Source organism: Chroicocephalus ridibundus, chromosome 3 (assembly GCF_963924245.1).
Source record: "Chroicocephalus ridibundus chromosome 3, bChrRid1.1, whole genome shotgun sequence".
Lineage (NCBI taxonomy): Eukaryota > Metazoa > Chordata > Aves > Charadriiformes > Laridae > Chroicocephalus > Chroicocephalus ridibundus.
In genome coordinates this window covers 15,230,444-15,251,944 of record NC_086286.1, presented here as the reverse complement: position 1 = coordinate 15,251,944, position 21,501 = coordinate 15,230,444, and the positions used below count along the sequence as shown (strand labels likewise).

The 21,501-nt window shown below is 36.7% G+C and overlaps 1 protein-coding gene across 5 annotated transcripts in view; it reads left to right on the top strand.

Moving 5' to 3' along the window:
- The window catches only part of PPP1R21 (protein phosphatase 1 regulatory subunit 21), a 33,419-nt gene that overhangs the window by 5,655 nt on the left and 6,263 nt on the right, over nucleotides 1-21,501 (top strand). For 3 of the 5 annotated variants that reach the window (XM_063328104.1, XM_063328105.1, XM_063328106.1), the window contains 16 exons: nucleotides 255-356; nucleotides 1,058-1,222; nucleotides 1,322-1,380; nucleotides 3,712-3,806; nucleotides 6,228-6,280; nucleotides 8,146-8,295; nucleotides 11,393-11,494; nucleotides 11,570-11,658; nucleotides 12,499-12,635; nucleotides 13,687-13,779; nucleotides 15,613-15,740; nucleotides 16,114-16,266; nucleotides 17,039-17,131; nucleotides 18,320-18,553; nucleotides 20,032-20,067; nucleotides 21,278-21,394. In XM_063328104.1, coding sequence (XP_063184174.1) covers nucleotides 255-356; nucleotides 1,058-1,222; nucleotides 1,322-1,380; nucleotides 3,712-3,806; nucleotides 6,228-6,280; nucleotides 8,146-8,295; nucleotides 11,393-11,494; nucleotides 11,570-11,658; nucleotides 12,499-12,635; nucleotides 13,687-13,779; nucleotides 15,613-15,740; nucleotides 16,114-16,266; nucleotides 17,039-17,131; nucleotides 18,320-18,553; nucleotides 20,032-20,067; nucleotides 21,278-21,394 — 1,806 coding nt within the window. Of the gene's footprint in view, nucleotides 1-254; nucleotides 357-1,057; nucleotides 1,223-1,321; nucleotides 1,381-3,711; nucleotides 3,807-6,227; nucleotides 6,281-8,145; nucleotides 8,296-11,392; nucleotides 11,659-12,498; nucleotides 12,636-13,686; nucleotides 13,780-15,612; nucleotides 15,741-16,113; nucleotides 16,267-17,038; nucleotides 17,132-18,319; nucleotides 18,554-20,031; nucleotides 20,102-21,277; nucleotides 21,395-21,501 lie in introns of those variants that run through there. The other 2 variants (XM_063328107.1, XM_063328103.1) reach the window with 2 other exon arrangements.

The window sequence follows — 21,501 nt, the reverse complement described above, 5'->3', positions numbered from 1 at the left end:
CCTGTGTCCTTATAGAGTTAACACTCTACCACTATACAGTAAGAATGGTATGAAGGAGAGAGTGCTGCTTTTAGGCTCATGCTGTGTGCAACATGCATGCCTTTTGATATATGTTAATCAATGTAAGTAAGATACACACTCGCGTGCCTCTGTTGGGAATTAGCGATGGGAAATGTTTTCATATACTTGTGGATGGGCTTTGGGAGAGACCCCCAGAGACTTGGAGATAATGAATGCATCTTTTTTTCTAAAAGAAAAGTGCAGAATCCTCATCTCAGTTGAGTCAAGAGCAGAAAAGCGTCTTCAATGAAGATCTTCAGAAGAAGATAGAAGAGAATGAGCGACTACATATACTTGTGAGTGAAACTTTTTTTAACCTTTCTTTTTTGTTCAGAAAACTGTCACATGAACAAAGGTAGAGAAAATAAAATGCCATCTGAAAAACAGTGGGTTTAAAAGGTTAGTTGTATGCAAAACTGTGGATTAGATTGGATGGCTTATTTATAAAGATATTCACTGAGCAAATGAGAGTATTTTGACTTCAGGTTCTTAAGACAGTACGTGGAATAACTCACGTAATATGTTTTCTCATTCAGTTTTTTTGAGTTTTGGTGACACTTAGCTACTCTACTGAAGATAGCCATATAGTTGGTACTGGGTGGAAACTTTTTTAGTTCACTAGCTGTTTCAGAATTGCCTTAAAGCTTAAAATACTTGCTGCAAGTTGCCATAACTAAGTCAGGAATTACTTTTCTGAAACAGAATGCATTTCACTTTGGTTTAGAAAACTTGAAAAAACCTTATGGCTCAAGTTTAATTTTTCAGGTGTCTACTGTTAATCAGCAATATATTTAAGAAATGCATGGTACTACAAACTTTAATAAACACAGAGTAGTTTGTTCCTGAATCTTTGTGAGTATCATCATAAAATTTCTATTTATCTGAGAACTAGTACTTGTTATTAACTTGGACTGGCTGATTGAGTTGATGTAACTCATAGGACTAGATTTCATAGCAAAATGAAGCTTTCATAGGAGCTCTGCTTTTCTTTTTTCAGTTCTTTGAAGCAGATGAGCAGCACAAACGTTTAGAAGCGGAGCTGAGAACTAGGCTTGAGGTTTTGGAAACTGATGCTGCCCAGCATCAAGCTGTGGTGGACAGTTTAACAAGGAAATACACGGACACCATAGAAAAACTGCAGAATGACAAAGCCAAATTAGAAGTAAGGAGTTTTTCTTGTACTTGCAAGTTTGAAAAATTTTGAAGTGAAATGTTTTGCTGTGTCAGTACTTACATTGTGAGATTATCTTCTTGCATAAAGATCAAGTCTCAGACACTAGAAAGAGAAGCTAAGGACTGTAGGCTTCGAACTGAAGAATGGTAAGTGTTTTTATTTAATATAATGAAAAATTGATTTAAAGAAATAACTGCTATAAAATATTAACTGGATTATTTTTAGAGAATAATACCTTTAAAAATAATTAAAGGAAAAAATACTTTGATAAAACTGAAAATACTGGGCAGTAGCACATTAACATCAAGACTGTGCAGGTCACACCCCTCTTCTGCTTACTATGCAACTAGACAATTCCGCAGATTTAATTTTCAGTAAGAGCAGTGTTGTCACCAAGCTATTTTAAGTAGCTGTGAAGTTGATGAAAGCTTGGAGAGTTTATTTGTAATGGAATGCTATAAAAAGTAAAGAAACCACTGAACTTGCATGAAACAAAGATACGTCAATTTTTTACGAACTGATGCTAAACGCAAAGCTTGGGTAAGGTATGCTGAGACAACTGACTGAAGAGTTTCAAAAAATCCCCCTTCACCCCAAAAGCTGCTTGAACAATTGCTTTTCCTTCAGCTGTAACATGCTCAGGTAGAATATTTGAAAGCTTTTGTTGAAGGATTGTATTGTTAGTTTTGGAATACCTTCGTTGTCTTGAAGACAAGTTGTAGAAGATGAAAAGAAGTTGAGAACTGTGGGACAAATCAAATTAGGGTACAGTTCTCTGAAGTTCATTATGAAGTTCATCATATATCCTGCATTTTTTAAGGATATATGTGCACTATAGATCTTTAATGGATAAAATGCATAGTGAATGACCAGATAGAGAGTTCCTTTTTTCAAATGGTAACCCTGAAGTATGTATTTTAACTATTTTGATAGATGTGAACATACTTGAATTCCAATAACTGTCAGGGTTTCACTAAGAATGACTTGCAAAAGACAATGAAAGCTGTATTTTGCTGCTGTTTGCTTTTTTGTGGTGTTTGAAAAACAGTCTTAATCTGCTACTGTTCAGTTCAGAGCATGTCTGTCATGTTCTATGATGACTGGATAATTAATGTTATTGTAAGAAATTGTCCCTACCATTTCAGAAGGGAGGCTTTTTAAAAATAAAGCCTGGCACCTTATTTTAAACACTGAAATCTGTATCTAATGAACGCATGACAGAAGATGTCTTTGAGAGTGCTGCTCTTCTGTTTTCTCCGCTCTTTCAGGGGCAGGCATCCATTTGCCTCTGACACCCACACTTTATTCGGTAAAGCCAGGGAATATGAGACTGGACAGCCTGCATGCCTTGAAAATTAAAGGGCAGAATGTAAAACAAGACATATCAAACTACTTGTTTGCCATTCCTTTATAGCACTGCCCAGTGCTATTGCAGTTCATGCTGTACAGTTTCTATGCAATTTTGGAGCTGCTCTTAAAGAAAAATGTTTCTTAATGTGCATGAGCTACTTATTGGCCCCTTTCTTCATATCTTGCTTGTCTATTTTATTATTCTTTTTCCTTGTTAGTTCTGATAAATTTCCATGTATCAAATGTTCTTGTAAAAAAGGAAAAAAACTGTCACTTTGACACCTTCCCTCCCCACCCTCCACTATATGTGCAGGAGTTCTAGATGTCAAACAGGAAGCAAAACAGTGAAGAATTTGGGGGCCTAAGTTGGGTAAGGTGTGGAATTTAGTCTGAATCAATATGCAGTAATCTTTGTTGACCTGTGTATATAATACTGGAATATATTACAGTTCATCTCAAGAATCTGTACTAATGATGTTAGTAATCTTAATAATTTAGGTTCACATCTATATACACAATTAAATTCAAGCGAAGAAGATCCAGGGAAAAATCACTTAAGAATGCATCAGAAACATAATTGCCAAGTCGTGTGGGAATGGGCCCTATCATGGTAGTGTTTAAATATGGGGCTTTGAAAAAGCTTGTGAGGTATTTCTAAAAGTGATGTGGCATAGTTAACTGAATTATCGACAACTCACTAATTGCATAACAGAATACCGCATTGGATATGTAGTAGCTAATTTAAAGGCCCTTTTGCATTCCCATTCAGTTTCCAGTGGAAAAGAATACCTTCATACAGCTTATACAATAGTTGCATAACTGGAAAATAAAGTAAAGATAAACTCTCAAGTAAGCTGAGCTTCTCGAGAGTAGAACTTAAGATTTACAACAATTTATTATATCTTTCACTGCATTTGGGGTTTAAAATAAAATGTCATATTAAATATAACATAAAGTAGGAAAAATGATTCCTACTGTCTTATTTCTGTCTGACTTCTGGAAAGAGACAGATACCTGTACACTCAAGGGATGCTTATGGTGAGCTATGGTGTTGGCAATACAGATTAAATTTTAAAGGTTTACGGTGTGTGTGTGTGTGGTTTTTCGTTTGTCTTTTTGTTATTTAGCCAGCAACAGTTAAAGAATCTTCAATCAGCTTTGGGCAGTAGACTGGAAGAATCTCTATGCATAATCAATGAAAAAGTACCTTTTAATGACACAAGTACGTATTGCTTTGTTTTGGGTTTCTCGTTTAATTTTGGTTATCCATCTTGAGGAAGTATTCCTTCAAATGTATTAGTTGTAAGAAATGTTGGGACATCTGAACAGACACTTTGAGGTAATTGTAATAAGTAGTCATAATATTTGCTATAATTTTCTTTAGTTATCTTAAAGATACCAAGTTTTTATACTTGTGTATCTCATGAAAATTAGAACCTTTGAAGGCTTTTGAGTAATTTGCCACTTGTCTTGCTTAGTGTTGACAAAATATTGTTAAAAGATGAAGGAACACTGTCAATTTACTGGTTTCTCCACAAAGAGAATTTTTTCTTTAGTTACTGATCTCGGAGTATTATTTTTAGCAGGGTACATTCCAGAGTTACAGTAAGTTAAGATAGGGATAAACTAGTGGCTGCAGAGATGTTGACTTAATGAGGCATTGCATCAATAATGGTCTACACTTAGTATTAGTGGGAAGCCTGTCAGCATGTCTCATGTCTGATCAGAGAATGCTCAGACTAGTTCTTATCTGTGGTTTGTCTCGGGCTCGTTCATCTTTTCAGGGGAAAAAAACCCTTTGAATTTGGGGACTTTTACCTGAAGCAACCTTTTTTTCTGCTTCCTTTCCAACTGCTACTAGATAAATTGAAGTGCAGAGGATACTATGAAATTAGAAGTGCTCAGCCTTTTGTATTGTTTTGGTACAAGAATCCGTTAGTATGTTCCGGATCAATGCTGTGTATTGGGTGCTTTTGTAAATAGGTTGAACACAAGGTTGTCCTTGGGCAGGCAGCAGCCTCTACTCTTCTGGCAGTGAGACTAGGAGGACCTGTAGTAGTGAGAAAGCTTAAAGTAGTGGAGAAGGAACACCGAAGTGAAAACAGGCTGTTGAATTTCTGGTAGACTTTATTGGTAGCTTTTGCATTTTTCATTCAGTTTAAAACTTGATGATAATGTTTGGAATAGCCTTGGGTTCTCTAAAAGCTGATCTGGCAGGGTGCTGCGGGGATGAGCCTTCCAAGTTCTCCACTGGGTTGGCAATCCAGTGAGTCTTGGCTTAGAAACACCAGATCATCTTCCCTTTAAGAAATGCTAACTTTCATACAGCATGTTATGCTTTGGGCAGTAGACTGGAAGAATCTCTATGCATAATCAATGAAAACATACAAGGTGTTGGTGCCTTGAGCTGATACCCTTTTCACTTTTTTCCTCTTACAAAGGTCACTGCCTGGCATCTGCTGCCTATTTCTGCTTCTCCAGCTTCTTTAGCTGATTTTTTTTTCCCCAGGTAGTTATCATTGTAGTGAGAACTTTGATACAAATAATTTATCTGCTCACTCAGCTGCCATAGCATAATGTTTTTGCTTGTGTAGAAAACACTGCAAATAGTGGACAGAACTTTAGTGATAAAAGAATGAGAGAAGGTCAGGAAGTATGGCTGCTGTGGATTCCAATGGTCTTGCTATAGGCTCTGTAGTTGGTTTTAAGTGTAACTAGCAGCTGGCTTCAGTTTCAGTAACAATCAAATGGCTTATTGACTGCTAAGCACGGTTTCAAGAGTAGAAAGATAACAAAAAAGTTTTCAGAAGCTTATTTCCATATAAGTAAGATTTGGTAACTTTGGACAGTGTTTTTTGTTGTGAATACAACTACCTCTTCCCATGTGTTATTTGCCAAATGTCAATGATAGAAAAAGAGTAAGAAGCCGTAAATTCTCTTGTGTGCAAATTTTAAACTAAAAATATTTGTTATTTCATTTTAATTGAGAATAGATGTGATCCCTTTTAAATCTTTAAGACTTTGCAAGCTGTTCTCTAGGTACAAACATCCCTCTACTTCTTTAAAAATTGTGTCTGCTTGTAATTGAATAATCATTCCAGTTGCTGTTTAACTGGAACAGAATGCTGAAACATGAGGAAAGTGCATCTTATTCTAAATTACCTACCAATCAGTACATACAGGAGCTTTTTTTTAAACATGCAAACCATTGAAAAAATCCATTCATCTTATTTGAAAGTCCCTGGAATGTAACTGAGATTTGAAGATCATCTTGAATTCTTTAAGGCTTTTTTTAAAAAAAATTTTTCACTCTTGTTAGTGATGAATACTATTCCTTTAGGCAAGAGGATTCTGCTCTTACCTAGCAAATTCAGGGTGTTCAGACAGTTAAATTTGATTTACAGTCTGAGGCAAGTACAGAAGTGCGTTCTCTCCACCTAGTCACAGTTCTGAAGTGAACATGTTTAGGCTCACTCTATTGAAGCCAATTATCTATATCTTTTTAGTTAACATTACTTACATGAACTGCAGTATTACTGCAATGAAATCTTATATTTAAAAAAAAATTAATCACTATTTACCAATAAGTGTCTCTTAAAAAAAAAATGCTTTAAGTGCATATAACTCAATTTTTGTCCTGTAGGATCTAATCGATACAATGCTCTGAATGTACCGCTACACAACAGAAGATACCAGGTAAGCGCTTTTTGTGGCTTCATGTGTAAAGATGCAGCTTCCTACACAATACTGAATAAAACCTGTCATTTTAGTGACCCAAAGTGGCAGAAGATAGCCTGTCTTACTATTATCATGATATTCCAAGGAAACTTCTGTCCACAGTGCATCTGCTTTTCAGAGGTAGTCTATACTGGTCTTGTGGCAAGGAGGCAAGTTGCCTGCTCACCTTGCTTCACTAAAGCCAATTCATTGACTACTGGCTGATGATCACTGTGGGTATTAACTGAGGTGTGCCTTTCTAGAAAGAATGACAAAAAGGTTTTTGTCTCCTGTTACAGTTATAAGAAATATTCTTTTACTATGCCAACCTGCAGTAAGTTAAAACTTGAATATTTAATTTTTAAAGTTGATTTAAACTACATTAGTTTAGAGGTCTTAAGCTCTTTTTTGTTGAAAAAAAAAGTAGTTTTGGTATTATTTAAAAAAAGAAACAGTTTCTGTTCATTACTGTAACTTCATCAGTTTCCTTGGGAATGTGGTTTACTCAGTATTCAAAAATGAGCATTAGTTTTATGTGAATAGCTAAATATATTAAGGCTTTTTACAGTAGTAAATCAGATACCCTGATGCAGTCAATATTTTCTGGTTTTCCTGTGGCTGAGGATGGGCTCCTCAGCACTCAGTGTTTTTCTCTGCTTGTATAGTGTCTCTTCAGCCTTCAAGTTAGTGGATTCAGATGCCACTGTAGAAAGATTTCAAATAGCTGTTTTCTCCTTTCTTCAGAAGTGGCAATAAAGAGATCTTGTTCCTAATATGTCTGCTGTGAGAACAGGTGACCTGCTGTCCAGTTTTATGCCTTGAATCAGTGTGTTGCTCAGTACTAAGAAAAATCTGAATAATTGCACGGAGAGTTTCTCCCTTTACTATTCTCTGCTAGCACTATGTCAGCCAGCCTTGTGCTTCAAGATCTGCAGCCTTGAAAATTTTCCAGGACAGATTTTTATGACTGACTTTGCCAGTGGAGACAAAATGCTAGTGTATTAGCACAGGCTGCAGTGTAAAGGACAGCAAAACAGTAATATTGTCTGTTTTCCATCCTTGCATACTCAAATTGTGTATGTTAATTAGCTATGTATGACGACTGCATTAATTACCACCATCCGTGATCCACAATCAAGATTCACTAGATTTAGTGCTTCATTGAAGCATTAGGAATACATGTCTGAAGGATAAGTCATTTTTGGCTGAAATCCTACTTTGACCTTATTCTCTCCTCCATAAATCACAACAGCGTGGTTTTCTTCTCTGTTGCCTTTGCTTTTTCAGAATGTTCCATTTTGGATTAATTTCTTGGATAGGTCCCACTTGACTGAAGCCACAGAACAGCCTTATTCATAAGTAGCAGCTCAGTTCTGTCCAGATGGGAGATTAAGAATTGAGTGTTACTGGCTAGAGAAGCAGACACCTTTTTATTCTGGGAGAAAACCTCGTAATTTTTTACTAATTAAAGTTAGGTTTTCTTACAACCAAGTGTTACAAATTTCTCACTGTCATCACCCTGAGAGAACTGAACTGGTGTCAAGAATTAGTCTATTGGTGTGTAGAAATCTTAATTTCAAAGATGTCTTCTGTAATTGTAAAGCAAAGCATCACCTGTTGTGTGACATAAAAATATACTTTGTTGTCATAGAAAAACATGGCCTTCTATGTGGCATTGTAGTTTATTCATAAACTTTAAAAATCAAGCTAAAGGTAATTACGCTATGTATTTTAGGCTGAGCTAGTAACAAGAAGGAAATAATAGCAATTTTTTGTATCCAGCCATAACTTTTTTCATATTTAGATACATGTCAAATATAATAATTTTATAACTGTCTTTACAGCTGAAGTTGCGAGACCTTGCTGGCCAGGCGCTGGCTTTTGTTCAAGAACTTGTAACAGCTCTTCTGAACTTCCATACGTACACTGAGCAGAAGGTGCAGATCTTTCCCATTGATTCTGCAACAGACACTATATCACCATTAAATCAGAAGGTAAAGCTTGCAGATTTCAGCTAAAAGTGTATTCAATTATGTAGACTTTCATGAGTGAACAATCTTAGTCATGGAAACTTCTACCACCTTTACTGGAATGCTATGAGCGTGTTCCTGAGACGCAGCCTCTCCTGCATGAGTCTTTTTTCTTCTGGGTGAATTCTCTGGAAGCGGGTGAAGGCGTAGCTGCAGAGAATCCTTTTCCCCTATGCTTCTGCTACAAGAGTAATATGTTAGTTAAATCAAGGCTTTGCTGTTTAAGAGCTAAATTAAAGTGCATTTGTCAAAAAGTTCAGCTGACTTATTTTAAAATAATAATACACAAATATTGCACTGCTAAACAGATGCTTGTCCTAGTTAATGCACTGGGGCATGGGAGATTTTGAGGCAGAAGGTCTTGTGTTTCAAGTGTTTGACTGTGATGTGAAATAAACTGGATATAAGGTAGGCTTATGAAAGAGAGAACTTGGACTCTCTTCCCTGGTCAAAAATAAACTTCATAATCTGATTTTGGGCTATTTGTGTAAAGATCTTTCCTGTAAGTGGTCTGAAGCTTCAAGTCTGTAAAGCATTTAGAAATTATTATGAGAAACTTGACTTGTCTCTTTCTGTGCAACTCGGGAAGACTTTTCCGAAAGTATCATTCAGAGCTGTTAAGCTGCATCTTTTGACTTTCTATGCCATGGAGCATGGAAAAGAAGTTTGTGCACAAGAACTTGTGTGGGGATGTATATATGTATGGTTTGGAATAAAATGGCTTTAAAAGCTGAGTTGATGAGTTCATAGTGCAGGTGGACCTACATGCATTTAAGTTACTGGGTGACAGTATCTTCTTATTCAGACTACAATTTCAATTTAGTAGTTTGTAGGGCTCAGACTTAAGCTACTGAGATGCACGTGATTTGCATTCATCAAATGGCTGCAATGCATGTAATGGCAATGTTAACTATCACAAAACTTTCCTGTTCTTGGGAAGGCCTCCTTTAATCTCTTTGCAGGCAACAAATATATGCTTGTGAAGGTGTTTATCTAATAGAGACATCCCACTCTATTTACCTTCTCAGTTGTTCCAACTATTTGAATCAAGAATACACTTTTAGAGAGGTTCAGCATAGATCTTAGTTTCAGAACAACGTTTTCTTGCTCCTGCTCAGAAAACTCAAAGGTACTCAAAATTGCATATCCTTCTTGTGAAAACTATGTAGCTTTGTCATCTTCCAAATTCTTTGGGACAGGAACTGTGTCTCCTTGTTTATGTGGCCCAGTGTGCTGACAGACACTACTGCAGCTTACACTAAGGGAATAAAATCAGGTTTCTTAGACATGCTTCTCGTGCATTTTTTTCTTAATGTCCTAGTTAACACTTCTTTGTTGCTTTTCAGTAGAGGAGTGCTTTCACACAGCTGAAACCTGCAAATTAATCAGAACTGTAATTTGATTCTCCTTTTCTGATAATTGACTCCGATTCAGTGGTTCAGGCTTTGTTTGTTTTCATAATTATGGCTCTTGTAGTCTGCTCCATCCTGTATTCATGACCTAATTGCCTCAGTGCATGCTACCTCTCAGGGCTTTTGCAATGACTCTGTGACTTTCCAGTGGTGAAGCATCTTTTATCACTCACTGATGCTGCTGTTGCTCCTGTATTTTTGATCAATTTATCTATTTGCTTGGCAAGTGTTCTCAGTGTGATGTTAGCTCCTCCACTGAGTGGTTCAAAAACCTCCCCTTAATATGGTAGAGAAAATGAGACAAGTGTCAGGTAGTGGGTTGGCACACTTGCACTGATTTATTTTTCCCCAACTCCAGGTCTTGTCTGGCGCTTTCGAGCTATTTTCCCCACCAAACACTCAAAGTAGATGTGGACAATTCCCTCCCAGGTTCAAGTATTCCTTTTCTCTTTAAGTATTGGATTGCTGGGTTCTGCTGGGTCTTCAGCATTGTGCCAGATAACTCCAGTCCTCTCTCTTGCAACACAAGTCAGGAGCATTCTGCATGTGTTATTTCTTCCTCCTTAGACTTAGGAATTCTCCCTAATTCCATCCAGATTTGTGCATGCATGAATGAGAGCTTGGCATCTCTCTTTTCTTGTTAACACTGTGTTACTGCACTATAACAATACAAGGAATAATTAAAATTTCTCATACCCTATTTGCCTGGGATCTTTAGCTGCTATTGTGGTATAAATAATCAAAGGTGAAGGTATCTGTCTGTGGGGTAAAATAAAAGCCAAGATCACTTGTGACTACTTATGTCAATCTATGGAAAAAGCTTTTTGTAGTACTATGGTATCAAAATTGAAAGCTGATGGTACTGTTACATTTTGATTGTGTTTAAGAATCAACACCTTTGTTCTCAGGTATACTTTTTTGAAGGTGAAATTAGCCATAGAATTTATTTAAACAATTTTTAGTGAAGTCGGGCAGTTCTGTGAGGCCAAAGTTTTGTAATTGCCCAAACCTGTCATAGTTCTTGAAAGTAAGAATTCTCCCTTTGATTAGTTACTGTTCCATCCTTTCTATTGGCGTAAGCGTGCTTTGACCCATGTTGAAAACTGGACTGGCTACAGATAAAGATTAAAATGTATCTCTTGCTGTCAGTTTTAATTCGTTTTAGTTCTTCAGTACTTTGCACAGCAAATGTTTGTGCTGATGCACAGGACCAAGGGCTGAGAGGCAAACAGCAGATGGGAGGGAAGCTAGGGTAGTTTATTCTGGTGGCTTAATGGTGCGTGGATCTAGCCTTAATTTGATGGAGTTGAGCAAGAAACGCTAGAACGTTTAAACTTAAAAAGCAGGGGTTTGGTGTGCTGTGCATGGTAGTTGAAATGAGATAGCATGCTGTGGCAAAGCCCTAGATGGGCTTTCGCCTGGACTTCAATTGTAGCCTTCACTATTTCTCACTTTCCCTCAAGGTGTGCATTTGTGTGTCCTGTAGAAGAGGTTGCTGTACATCACTTGACTATTATATCTTATTATTAACGTCCTGGGGATCATTTAAGGTGACAGGTGCTTGGCTAAAGTGGACCATTCAGTTGTTAACTTGAAACAGTTTGCAAGAGCCTTTAGCAAGCACCATTTTAAAATCTCTCTGTACTCAGTTCTCACAGTATCTTCATGAAAATGCTTCGTATGTTCGCCCTCTGGAGGAAGGAATGCTTCACTTGTTTGAGAGTATTACAGAGGATACTGTGACAGTCCTGGTAAGATTTCTTATTTTTAGTATTGAAAAAGATTTTCACAGAGCAAAAATACTCATGTGTTGTTTTACCTTCCAGGAAACAGCTGTGAAACTGAAGGCCTTCTCAGAAAACTTAGCTTCCTACTTATGCTTTTTAAGAAAGATTCTTCCGTATCAGTTAAAAAGGTACTTTTGATTTGATAGATCAAATTAAAGAGGCACTAAGTGTCAGGCATGCAGCACTGTCAGCATCTACAATTCAAATATTAAGTCATCTCTTAAAGCACTCTGGCTTAAAAGGCAGAATTTTTTTTTTGCCTGCTGGTTTTTGAGCCCTTAGGTTATGCATGTGTTTTTCAGCTGGGCATTAGAGCTAAAAACATGTATTTTAAAGCCTTCCCCCCCCCCGAGATGGGACTTTAATGAAAGCTGCACAGATTTTTAATGTTTCTTAAAGGTTATTCAATAGTATTGATACTATTCAAGTATGATATTCTAAAATTGTTAATTTCTTGAGCCTGTCCAAGATTACTTATCATGCAGTAAATACTGCAATGTAGTAGAACTTGGCCGCATGCACATCCCTTCTGCAGTGAAAATCTTTGTTCCCGAGTGGGTTGAAGGGAGGTGATATATTAGTGCAAAGGACTGCTTAAAAAGAGGTTTTGTATTGAAGAAGGAGAAAAGGCTTGTTTTATGCCTTCTTTATACCTGCTCTCCTGCTCCTTAGGAAGCAAGAGGTACATTATATATGATAGAGGAAAAAGTCTTTAAACTGATGCAATCGGTTCCTTGCTGTGAGTGTAAACTGGTCCAGGCTTGTGTCTGAAGCTCTTAAGAATGGGCATAGTACCTGCACACAGTAATCTTCATGTATTGCAAAGTTACTCTAAAATAAATTCCCAGTCCATTATTGCTTTGGACTGCAGATGTAGAGAACACGAGTTATCTACTCCAAAACTCATGATCTTGGTTTTTTTAAGATAATTGCTCACTTTTTAAAAAATATAATTCATATATTCCTAGTTTGGAAGAAGAGTGTGAGTCTTCTCTTTGCACAGCTGCTTTAAGAGCTAGAAATATGGAGCTACATAGAGACATGAAAAGGTTGACTGCAGTCTTTGAGAAGCTACATACATACATTAGTCTTCTTGCGTTACCAAGTAAGTGCCACTTTTGTCTCTGTTGGCTACATTGTGACTGGAAGGGTATAGTTCTCCTTTCTGACTAGTTTAAAAAGAAACAAACCAAAACCCTAAAATAAACCAACCCCCTCAAAAACCCCACCACACCAAAAAACCACACACGTGCACACACACGCAAAACCACACTTGTATGATAGAGGAAAACAAGGTTAACTCTACTCTTAAGGTGCAGTCTAAACTATGGGGCAAGTGCGTTCTGCAGTATGATCTGTCATATTGGACCCGCTTTGATCCAGGCTGGGAGGCTGAGCGTGATGTAGAGTGTTTCTTTAATGCTCCGTCCTCTTCCTTCTGGATAGACGTGGGTATGATGCAGATCTGGAAATTACCAAGCAGTCACATGTACCACATTTTAGATGTAATAGTTAACTGTAGAGGAGAAAAAAGTCACTGTAGGTTTTTATAGTACAATTGACAGTATGTCTTTTGTCATCTCTTAATCATAAAATTGTTAATAAACTACATTTTATTACTAATTACCGCTTCCAGCTTCTGCTGTGCTATTAAATTACATCTCTCATGGTAATGACTAAGTAAAATCAAGTAAAACCTTTGTGTTTGTGTGTGGGGAAACTATATCCAAATGCATACTGTAAATAATAAGAGGAAACTGTTACTATATAGCTTCAGGTTATTTCAGTCTTCACTCTTTAGAAGGACCCAGATGGTCTCTCCTACAACAGCAAGCGTGTAAATCTTTCTGCATGCATAATTGCTTTTTGAGACCAAAAGAGTTGATATTTGTAAAATCTGAGCGAAATTTAAGAAACTTGGAAGTCTTTTACCTGCCTACTCTGGTAAAATCTGGGAGGGGTGTGTGTGTATATATCTCTAATATTAAAGGAAGGGGAAATTTTAAGTAAATGAATCTGTTATGATTCTGTAGCTCTAAAGATTATACCCCATGCAAATGTTTCTAGTAGATGGAAATCAGATAATGAAGAATCATCGTTTTTTCATCATAGTTGAATGTGGGTTTTTTGGTTTTTTTTCTTCATGGTACTTCTAGGTACAAAACCAGAAGGACTTCTTAGGACAAATTACAACTTTGTGTTTACAAACATTGCTACAAGTCTTCATGGATTTCATGATATCTTAAAAGGTGAGAGTACAGGCGTAGTGGTATGTTTCAGCTATGCTTTTTTCTGTTTAACACAGCACACATGCATTCTCTCTGTAACAATGTTAAATGTGTAATATGTGATAAATCTGGTCTGTTTTGCCTTTACAAACTAAGATAAGAAACTAAACATGCCACCTACTTGTTTTAGACATGCATGCATGTTTTTCATGCCTCCATTCTGTTAGCTTTGTTCTTCTAAATTGCTGGAATAGTTAATTGTGGCATTCTAGCTCTTCCTGAATAGCAGTACTTTAGTTACAGAACTTCATTGCTCTAGTGACACTAGCGTACAGAATGGAATGCCTCTAAATATACATATTTCCCTCCCCTTCTGTACTATTGACCTATACCTGCCTTCAAAGTGGAATTTTTCCTTACAATTTCTAGGTTGATTACTACTTTTAAGATGAGTAAGTAATCAAACCTTACAAAGAAGTCTGTTTACCTTTTGAATCTTAACATCCTCCTTGAAAATGGCTAAGCTTCTCTTTATCAGAAGGAATGGATATGTTACGTTTTCAGTGATATTTGTCACTGATAAAAGTCAAACTTCTGAAACACTGATGTTTCTGTATATCCTAAAATTTCTGTACCATGTAGCTGTTCCCAGAGAGAAAATAATCCATATAGGTGAATTGTTTTAATCGTAGTCAGCTGTTTAAACATTAGGCTTTTATCTTTTTAAGGATAATTTTTTTGTTTCTTGCGTTTTTTAGTAATGTCAATAGAATTGTCCCATTTTGCAGTGTCCCTATTTAAAAAAAAAGACAACAAAAAACTATAGAGATTGTACCCCAAACAAAATGAGACACTAAACCAAGAGTTTTGTAACATAGATAATAAATACCTTCTACCTTTTAATATAGTTACTGTAATGCAAAACCAACCCAACTTACACTTTATGAAAAGAAATAAAATAGCAAAGCAATAAAGAAAACTGTCAGTAGAATTTATTAGCTAGCAACAGAGATGTGTTTAACACCTTGCACTCCCATACTCCAGAACGCTTGATTTGACACTTCTCCCTTCCAAACCCAAACTCACTTCCAACTGCTTAAGCTTGTCTCAAATTATAATTTCTGGTGGTGGTGGTCTGAGTTTTCTCCATTCTGTGGCAATAGTACTTTATTGTAAAATAGGTGCAAAGTGTTCATTTGTCAAATAATTACTTGCTCTTAATTAGACCTAGTTGGGAACGTTTGTTCTTACATGATAAATACTTGAGTTTTTTAAAATGTTGGTGTTGTTGAAATTAGTGTATTTAAGCTAAGACGTTTTTGTGAGTGACTTTCAAAAAGTTTCCTGGGTTTTTTTTCTCTCTGAAGACTGTTCTTGTCCTGAAAGAATTTTAGAATACAGGAAGTAGCATTTTAGATTTCTGGTAGTCTTTTAGACTTGCTCTGAAAGAATTAAAAACTCTTCCCTTCTAAGTCATGTAAGCTTAAGAGTCAGATGTTGAACATGACCAAAAATTCTGCCTTTAGTGTCCTGATGTAAACATACGCAAATAGGAAGTATACTTGTGGAATGAAATGCTATAGATCCACTATATAGCTATGACTTTTGGGATACAGAGTACACTTAAATATACACCTTTATTCTGCCTTGTGTAACAGGCGTAATGTCTATTTCTAATGATCACAAAGTTGTCCAAGGGAGTATACCAAAGAACCAAGTATCCAGAATAAACTTTTATACAACTTAAAGAGTGGAAAAGCATTTAAAGCCAGAGGTTGTAAGCTGAATTTGAAAATTGTTGCTTAAATAGACAAAAAAATCTAATTTGACATAATGTGTCTCTTCTTTTTCTAGACATTTCCAAGCACTACAGTCAGAAAGCTACTTTAGAACAAGACCTTCCAACTGCCACACAGAAACTAATAACTACAAATGACTGTATTTTATCCTCTCTTGTGGCTTTAACAAATGGAGTGGGCAAGGTAATGGATATTTTTGTTTCAATATAATGCCCTAACTTGTGCAGGTATTGTTTAAAAAAAAATAATCTTAATGGAATGATTTGGAAAATCCAGGTATGCCTCTGATATTAATAATCTATAGTATCAGGTTTGTTCTAAGGTATTTTCGGGCAAGAAGAAAAAACAACTCAATGGGTGATAAAAGTAGATACTGTGAAGAGGACGCTTTGCATTAGTAAGGTCTAACTTACGTGGAAGAACCTGTAGCTTGTTTGAATTTCTTCTTGTAAAGTCCAGTTTCACTAAATATTGTCTTTCTCTTGACAGAGTAATTGCTCTTCTAAATCTTTCTGGTCAACTTAATTTGAAAAGTGGCTTTTCTTGATTTGTCTAGATTGCCTCGTTCTTTAGCAACAACTTGGATCATTTCACTACTTCGTTGAGCTATGGCCCTAAAGCAGGAACAGAGTTCATCAGCCCTCTTTCAGCTGAGTGTATGCTGCAGTACAAGAAAAAGGCGGTTGCTTACATGAAGTCTTTGAAGAAGGTTTGTTCAGCTAGCATGCTTGCACAGAGAAAACACAAATCAGTTGATAGTTGGTTATGCCAAAGAGAATACAAACTAAGAATTTTCAGTATTTGGAGTAGATTTCCCTCTGACTGGGAATCTTTGGCTAAGGAAATGGAACCCTTAGAGCAATAATGCTAGTGAAAATTTTACAGAGCATAGTTGCCCTCACAGCTGAAGGTACGTGCCAGTTCTGCCGTTACCCATTTCCACTAATTATTTCTGTGCCAAGACTCCAAGGAGAAGAGGGTAGCTGCTTATTTAAATTTCCTCTCATATTCACCAGGAATATGGAGTGAATGACGTCATATTCTTATACTTGCATTCAGTGGGAGACAGTAGAGAGCAACGGGGGGGGGGGGAAAAGCAGCTGAAGAGCAGGAGAAAATGTGCTGAACCAAAGGATTGAACACAAATCTCCCTGTTGTCTCCATAGAAATTAACAATGAAGTGATGGTGTACTTAACAGTTGTCATTAAATCATTTCACGCAATGTCTGTAAAGTGGACCTTAAGATTCATTTGATCATTAAGTAACACCTAGAGTTTTCTGAGCACTTCTTAATCAGGTGTGCATTTTGGGGCAATATTTTTTGTGAGCTTAAACCATTTTTTCCTACTGGCTGGTAAACGTTTGGAAGATGTTTTTCTTCCCTTGACTAAAGTAAGGAGGGCAAAGAGAAAATAAATGTAGAATATGTATTCTGATCTACTGTGAAAAATGTTTTGAGGTTTCTTTTATCCTTCTGTAGCCTTGTGCAGATTCAGTGCCTTATGAAGAGGCTTTAGCTAATCGCAGAGTTCTTCTGAGCTCCACAGAAAGCAGAGAAGGACTTGCACAACAGGTATTCTGTTATAACTTCTACTGATATATATGATAGTGTATTTTATAAATGTAAAATATGTGTTTGGTTGTTAGTATATATATATGCATATACTGAAGCTTAAAATTAGACTGCAGATGTCATATTTGTAGAGTTTGAAACTAAAACTCATCCTTTTCAGGCAGGATTATCCAAGACTTGTTCTTTTTTACCTGCAGAATGTATGCATAGTTATAAGAGATGGAATTATGCCATTGATGTCATCATTTATAAATACAATAAGTCAGGCAATCTTTCATAATTCAAATAAATGCAAAATAAAGGCAAGAATAAGGCATACTGAAGTATTCATTTCTAATGTTATGTACAGTCTTGAGTGCTTTTTTGGACTATGCAGGATTTATTAGCACTGGTTAAGAACAATTATTTTTCTTTTCATTTAAAGTCTTTTAATAGATTAGTTTATCATTCTTGCAGTGTGCATTTTTTATTTTTTTTTTGTGGAAGGTGAGGCAAAGGGAAGTTAAATGGTGTTTCAAATGCCTATACGGTTTGCCCGTCTCCTCATATGAATGAGACCAGCTAACTGATTAATACCAAAACTTCTTTATTTGCTTGAACGTTCAGACTGTGCTTGAGTCACCATCACTGAACTTTCACAGAAGAAAAATACTTCAGTGTTTTTTCTTGTAGTGGCCATTGTTCAAAGTGTGCTAGTAGGGATGAAATGAATTTCAACAGAAATGTGTGGAGTGAAATGATGTGTACTATTCCATAGTTGATTTCTTATCTGGGCAAATGGGTTCTTCTGTCTGTATGAGGTGGAGCAGCTGGGAGGGGAGAGATTGTCTTCCTAAAGACTAAACCATGATGCTAGCGTAGAACAAGACAATATTAGTGCCAGACACACATTTATGAAGTTTTCATAAAATTTTTCCCTGCTTTGATTTTTCACCTAATATGGTGTTGCCAGTTCTATGAGCCGTAACTTTGTGATGCATGTTTTAGACCAATTAAATAACGTGGTCATTTTTGACACATGACCACGGTTAAGTGTACAGCTCGAATCAGTAGTTGTTTACCTGCTGCATTATTCATTAGCTCACTTATGTGATGGTTTAAAATAATACTATCTTCAAACATTCTCTGTGTGTGACTTTTTTTCTCCTTGTATTCAATAACCTGGACTGTAAACTTTCCCTCTTAAAGGTCCAGCAGAGTTTGGAGAAAATTGCAAAACTTGAACAAGAAAAAGAACACTGGATGTTGGAGGCCCAGCTAGCTAAAATAAAGCTAGAGAAAGAAAACCAAAAACTGAAGAACTCTCTTAGTGGACATTTAACTGAAGCTATACAAGAGCGTTCTGTTTTGCCAAATGTAGCTGAACAAAAGAAGGAAACGACAGAAAAGAGTCCAAGGGAACCTATTAAAAGTACTAGTCTGGTAAGTGACCTTTTTCCTTCAATAGAGGAAAATCCACTTTCTTCAGTAGTAGTACTGTTTGATCAGTGGAACACTAACAACGAAAGCTTTTTGACTGTGAAATGCGTTCACATTTGGGCTTCTTGTAGTTGCAAAGCTGCTTGCTAATACTTCTTGCAGAGTTTGGAACTTCTTGGCTTTTGGGACTTTGGTATCTTTAGGATCATGGAGACATTTTTGTAGTTCTGTACTTGTATGACCATAGGGGAAATAATAGATGCTTAACTGCTAGATTTTTCTGACTCTGTAGTCAGGAAGCCTTGCAAGTAGTGTATATCTCGGGGTGGATCTGAGTTTCCAATACTTTTTTCATCTGTAGATATATTAAAGCAAATGGAAGTAGGTAATTAGTATTTCTAAATGGGTTGAGAGGCTTACTACAAGCTTGTGCAGCATAATTTAATTTTAACATGAAGCCATTCAAGTTTTCGGTGCTGTCCGGAACACTTAATTTTTACGTAACTTTCATACATACATACAACTTGGGCTCAACAATTGCATTTGGATATGGCATGCATTCTGTACTTGCTCTTTTGTGTCGGGTAAATCTCTCCCCTGTTTACTGCTACTAAAAAGAGGTTTGCCTTTCTTCTGAATTACCACTTCTGAAATGGTATTAATAGGGATGTCACCTGTAAGAAAGAAACAATCTACTTAGCTCAGCACTTGATAGAATTCTTCCTTTTTTTCCTCACTGCTTTTCTGCTCCAGGATAACAATGACCTGTGGGTTATTTTAAAATCCCCAATTTTGAAGTAAACGGCCATGTTAAGTATTTGGTCCTATATCTCATCTGTTAGGAGTTTGAGGAGAATGGCTTTTTCTAGCTATGATGTTTAATGTAACTCACAGGTCAACATATTGTACAAATATTTCCCATAAACCTAAATCTCTAGTCCTGTTGAGGTCAGGAAAAAAACCCTCTTGACTCTATAAAGACATTGTTCCACGAAACTAGTTATTTGCATACACCCCCCTGCTATATTTCGGTTAGGGCTTCAGACTGAACTGTGAAACTGGAAAGAAAGGAATTCAGAAGGTACTCGCGAAATCCAGGAAGGGTTTCCTTGCTCTTCAACCTGGAAAGTAATGTTTCAATGTACTAACGTATCTCTGAATTAGTTTCCTGTAATCAAGCAGTTGCATAATTATACAAGCTAGCTGCATCTTGTTGTTCTGTTGCTTTTTCCCTGTGTACATCATAAGGCAAAGGCTATATTTGGAAAGTTGGTGTCAGCTTTAATTTGGTTCAAGGCATTAATGCCTATTATTACTCTTGTTTGTGTTACAGGTGGAATACTTAAATTTGGGGTTAATTTTAACTGTTGCAAGATTTTTATTTAATTTAAAGTCTTTCTATGACTGAAGCCAAAATGACTTGCAGCTATAGTATCTATTTTTGCAGTTCTCACTTAAGCATATTTTCTTCCTTGTTCTAGATTGGAATGTTGACTATAACTACTGATGATGAAAAGGTAATCTGTTTTAAACATCATTGAAGTACATCTGGTAAATACTTCAATTTTGATTCTGTTAAACTTATTCCAAAGGTCTAATTACCAAGAATACCGTCATATAATGGCATGTCACCCATGTAGCCTGTATAGTATATTTTCAAGCTTCCGAAATACATGTATTTCTTAACTTTCTTCTTCTGCCTAGTGAACTGTTATCTTTTTATTCATGTAAGCAGTTTGGAGCAGTGTGAGCTGTGGTCCAGGTCTGCTCCCTGTAATTCAAGGAAGGCATTGGCCTGTCTGTACTTCAGTAACCCTAACTGCATTCCAAGCCTCAATTCTTAACTTTTGAGGGAGGGATAAAGCTGCAAAAAAAAAAAGGTCACTGACTGTAGTACCTGGTGTTTTACACTTAAGTACAGGCTATCGCACACCAGAGCTCATGCCAAAGAAAGTTTGAACCAGCTGTCAGACTCAATGTTAACTCTTTTGTTTGGCACTGCTATACCGCAACACTTGCCTCAGCAGGAACGTAGCAGAGTAAGGTTCAGTGCTTTCCTTTTTCTGGCACTGCAGGGAACTGATGTGTATTTTAGTTTACTCCTTCTTTTCTTCTGAAGGTATGATTAAAAAGGGAATGAGGGGCAGATAATGACTGATAAAAGTTCTTAAAAGCTACTGCGTAGTGCTGAACTTGAAGGTAATGACAAGTTACATGAAAGCTGCCTCTAGTGGGTTACTCTGTAACTTACAGTAAACTGATGAGTTGTGGCTTTTTTAAAGTTCAAATGGCTAAAGAAAGTTCTGGAACATGCAACATCAGAAATAGTTTTGACTGTTGTGAGCTTCTGAAATTTGTTTATGCGAAGGAATTCTTCCTTGCTGGGGAAAAGCCAGGAAGTTTTTATCCAGATGAAAGCAGTCCACTTCTGCAATGGATTTTCATCTTCATCAGAGACTTGATACATTAGATCAAGCTAACTTCTTATATCTTCAGTCAGCCCTTTGCCCTTTAAGGGAGTCTGACACTAAGAGTCACCATCACAGTGACAAATTGCAGAGTGACCTCCTGTAATTTGGCTGTTGTGTTTGGGGAATTTAATGCTTTTGAGTAGAACAGCCAGGCTTCAGGAGGGAAGAAGTCCTCAGTATAGAGGACAATGTTGTGGTGTAAGTATTCAGTCTACTAAACATAAATATCTGTCTGCTTAAATTTTTGCTTTGCCAGGCTCCAGATGTTGAGTCTCGTGAAGACCTGATAAAAAACCACTATATGGCAAGGATAGCAGAACTTACGTCTCATCTGCAGCTTGCTGACAGCAAATCAGTACACTTCCATGCTGAGGTGAGCACGCAGGCAGTGTCTGTACTGAAAACAGTAAATCGCTTTTTGAACTTTCCACAGGCAAGTGTTTTGACACTGAGTTTAAATGTATGGAACATAATGTTTCA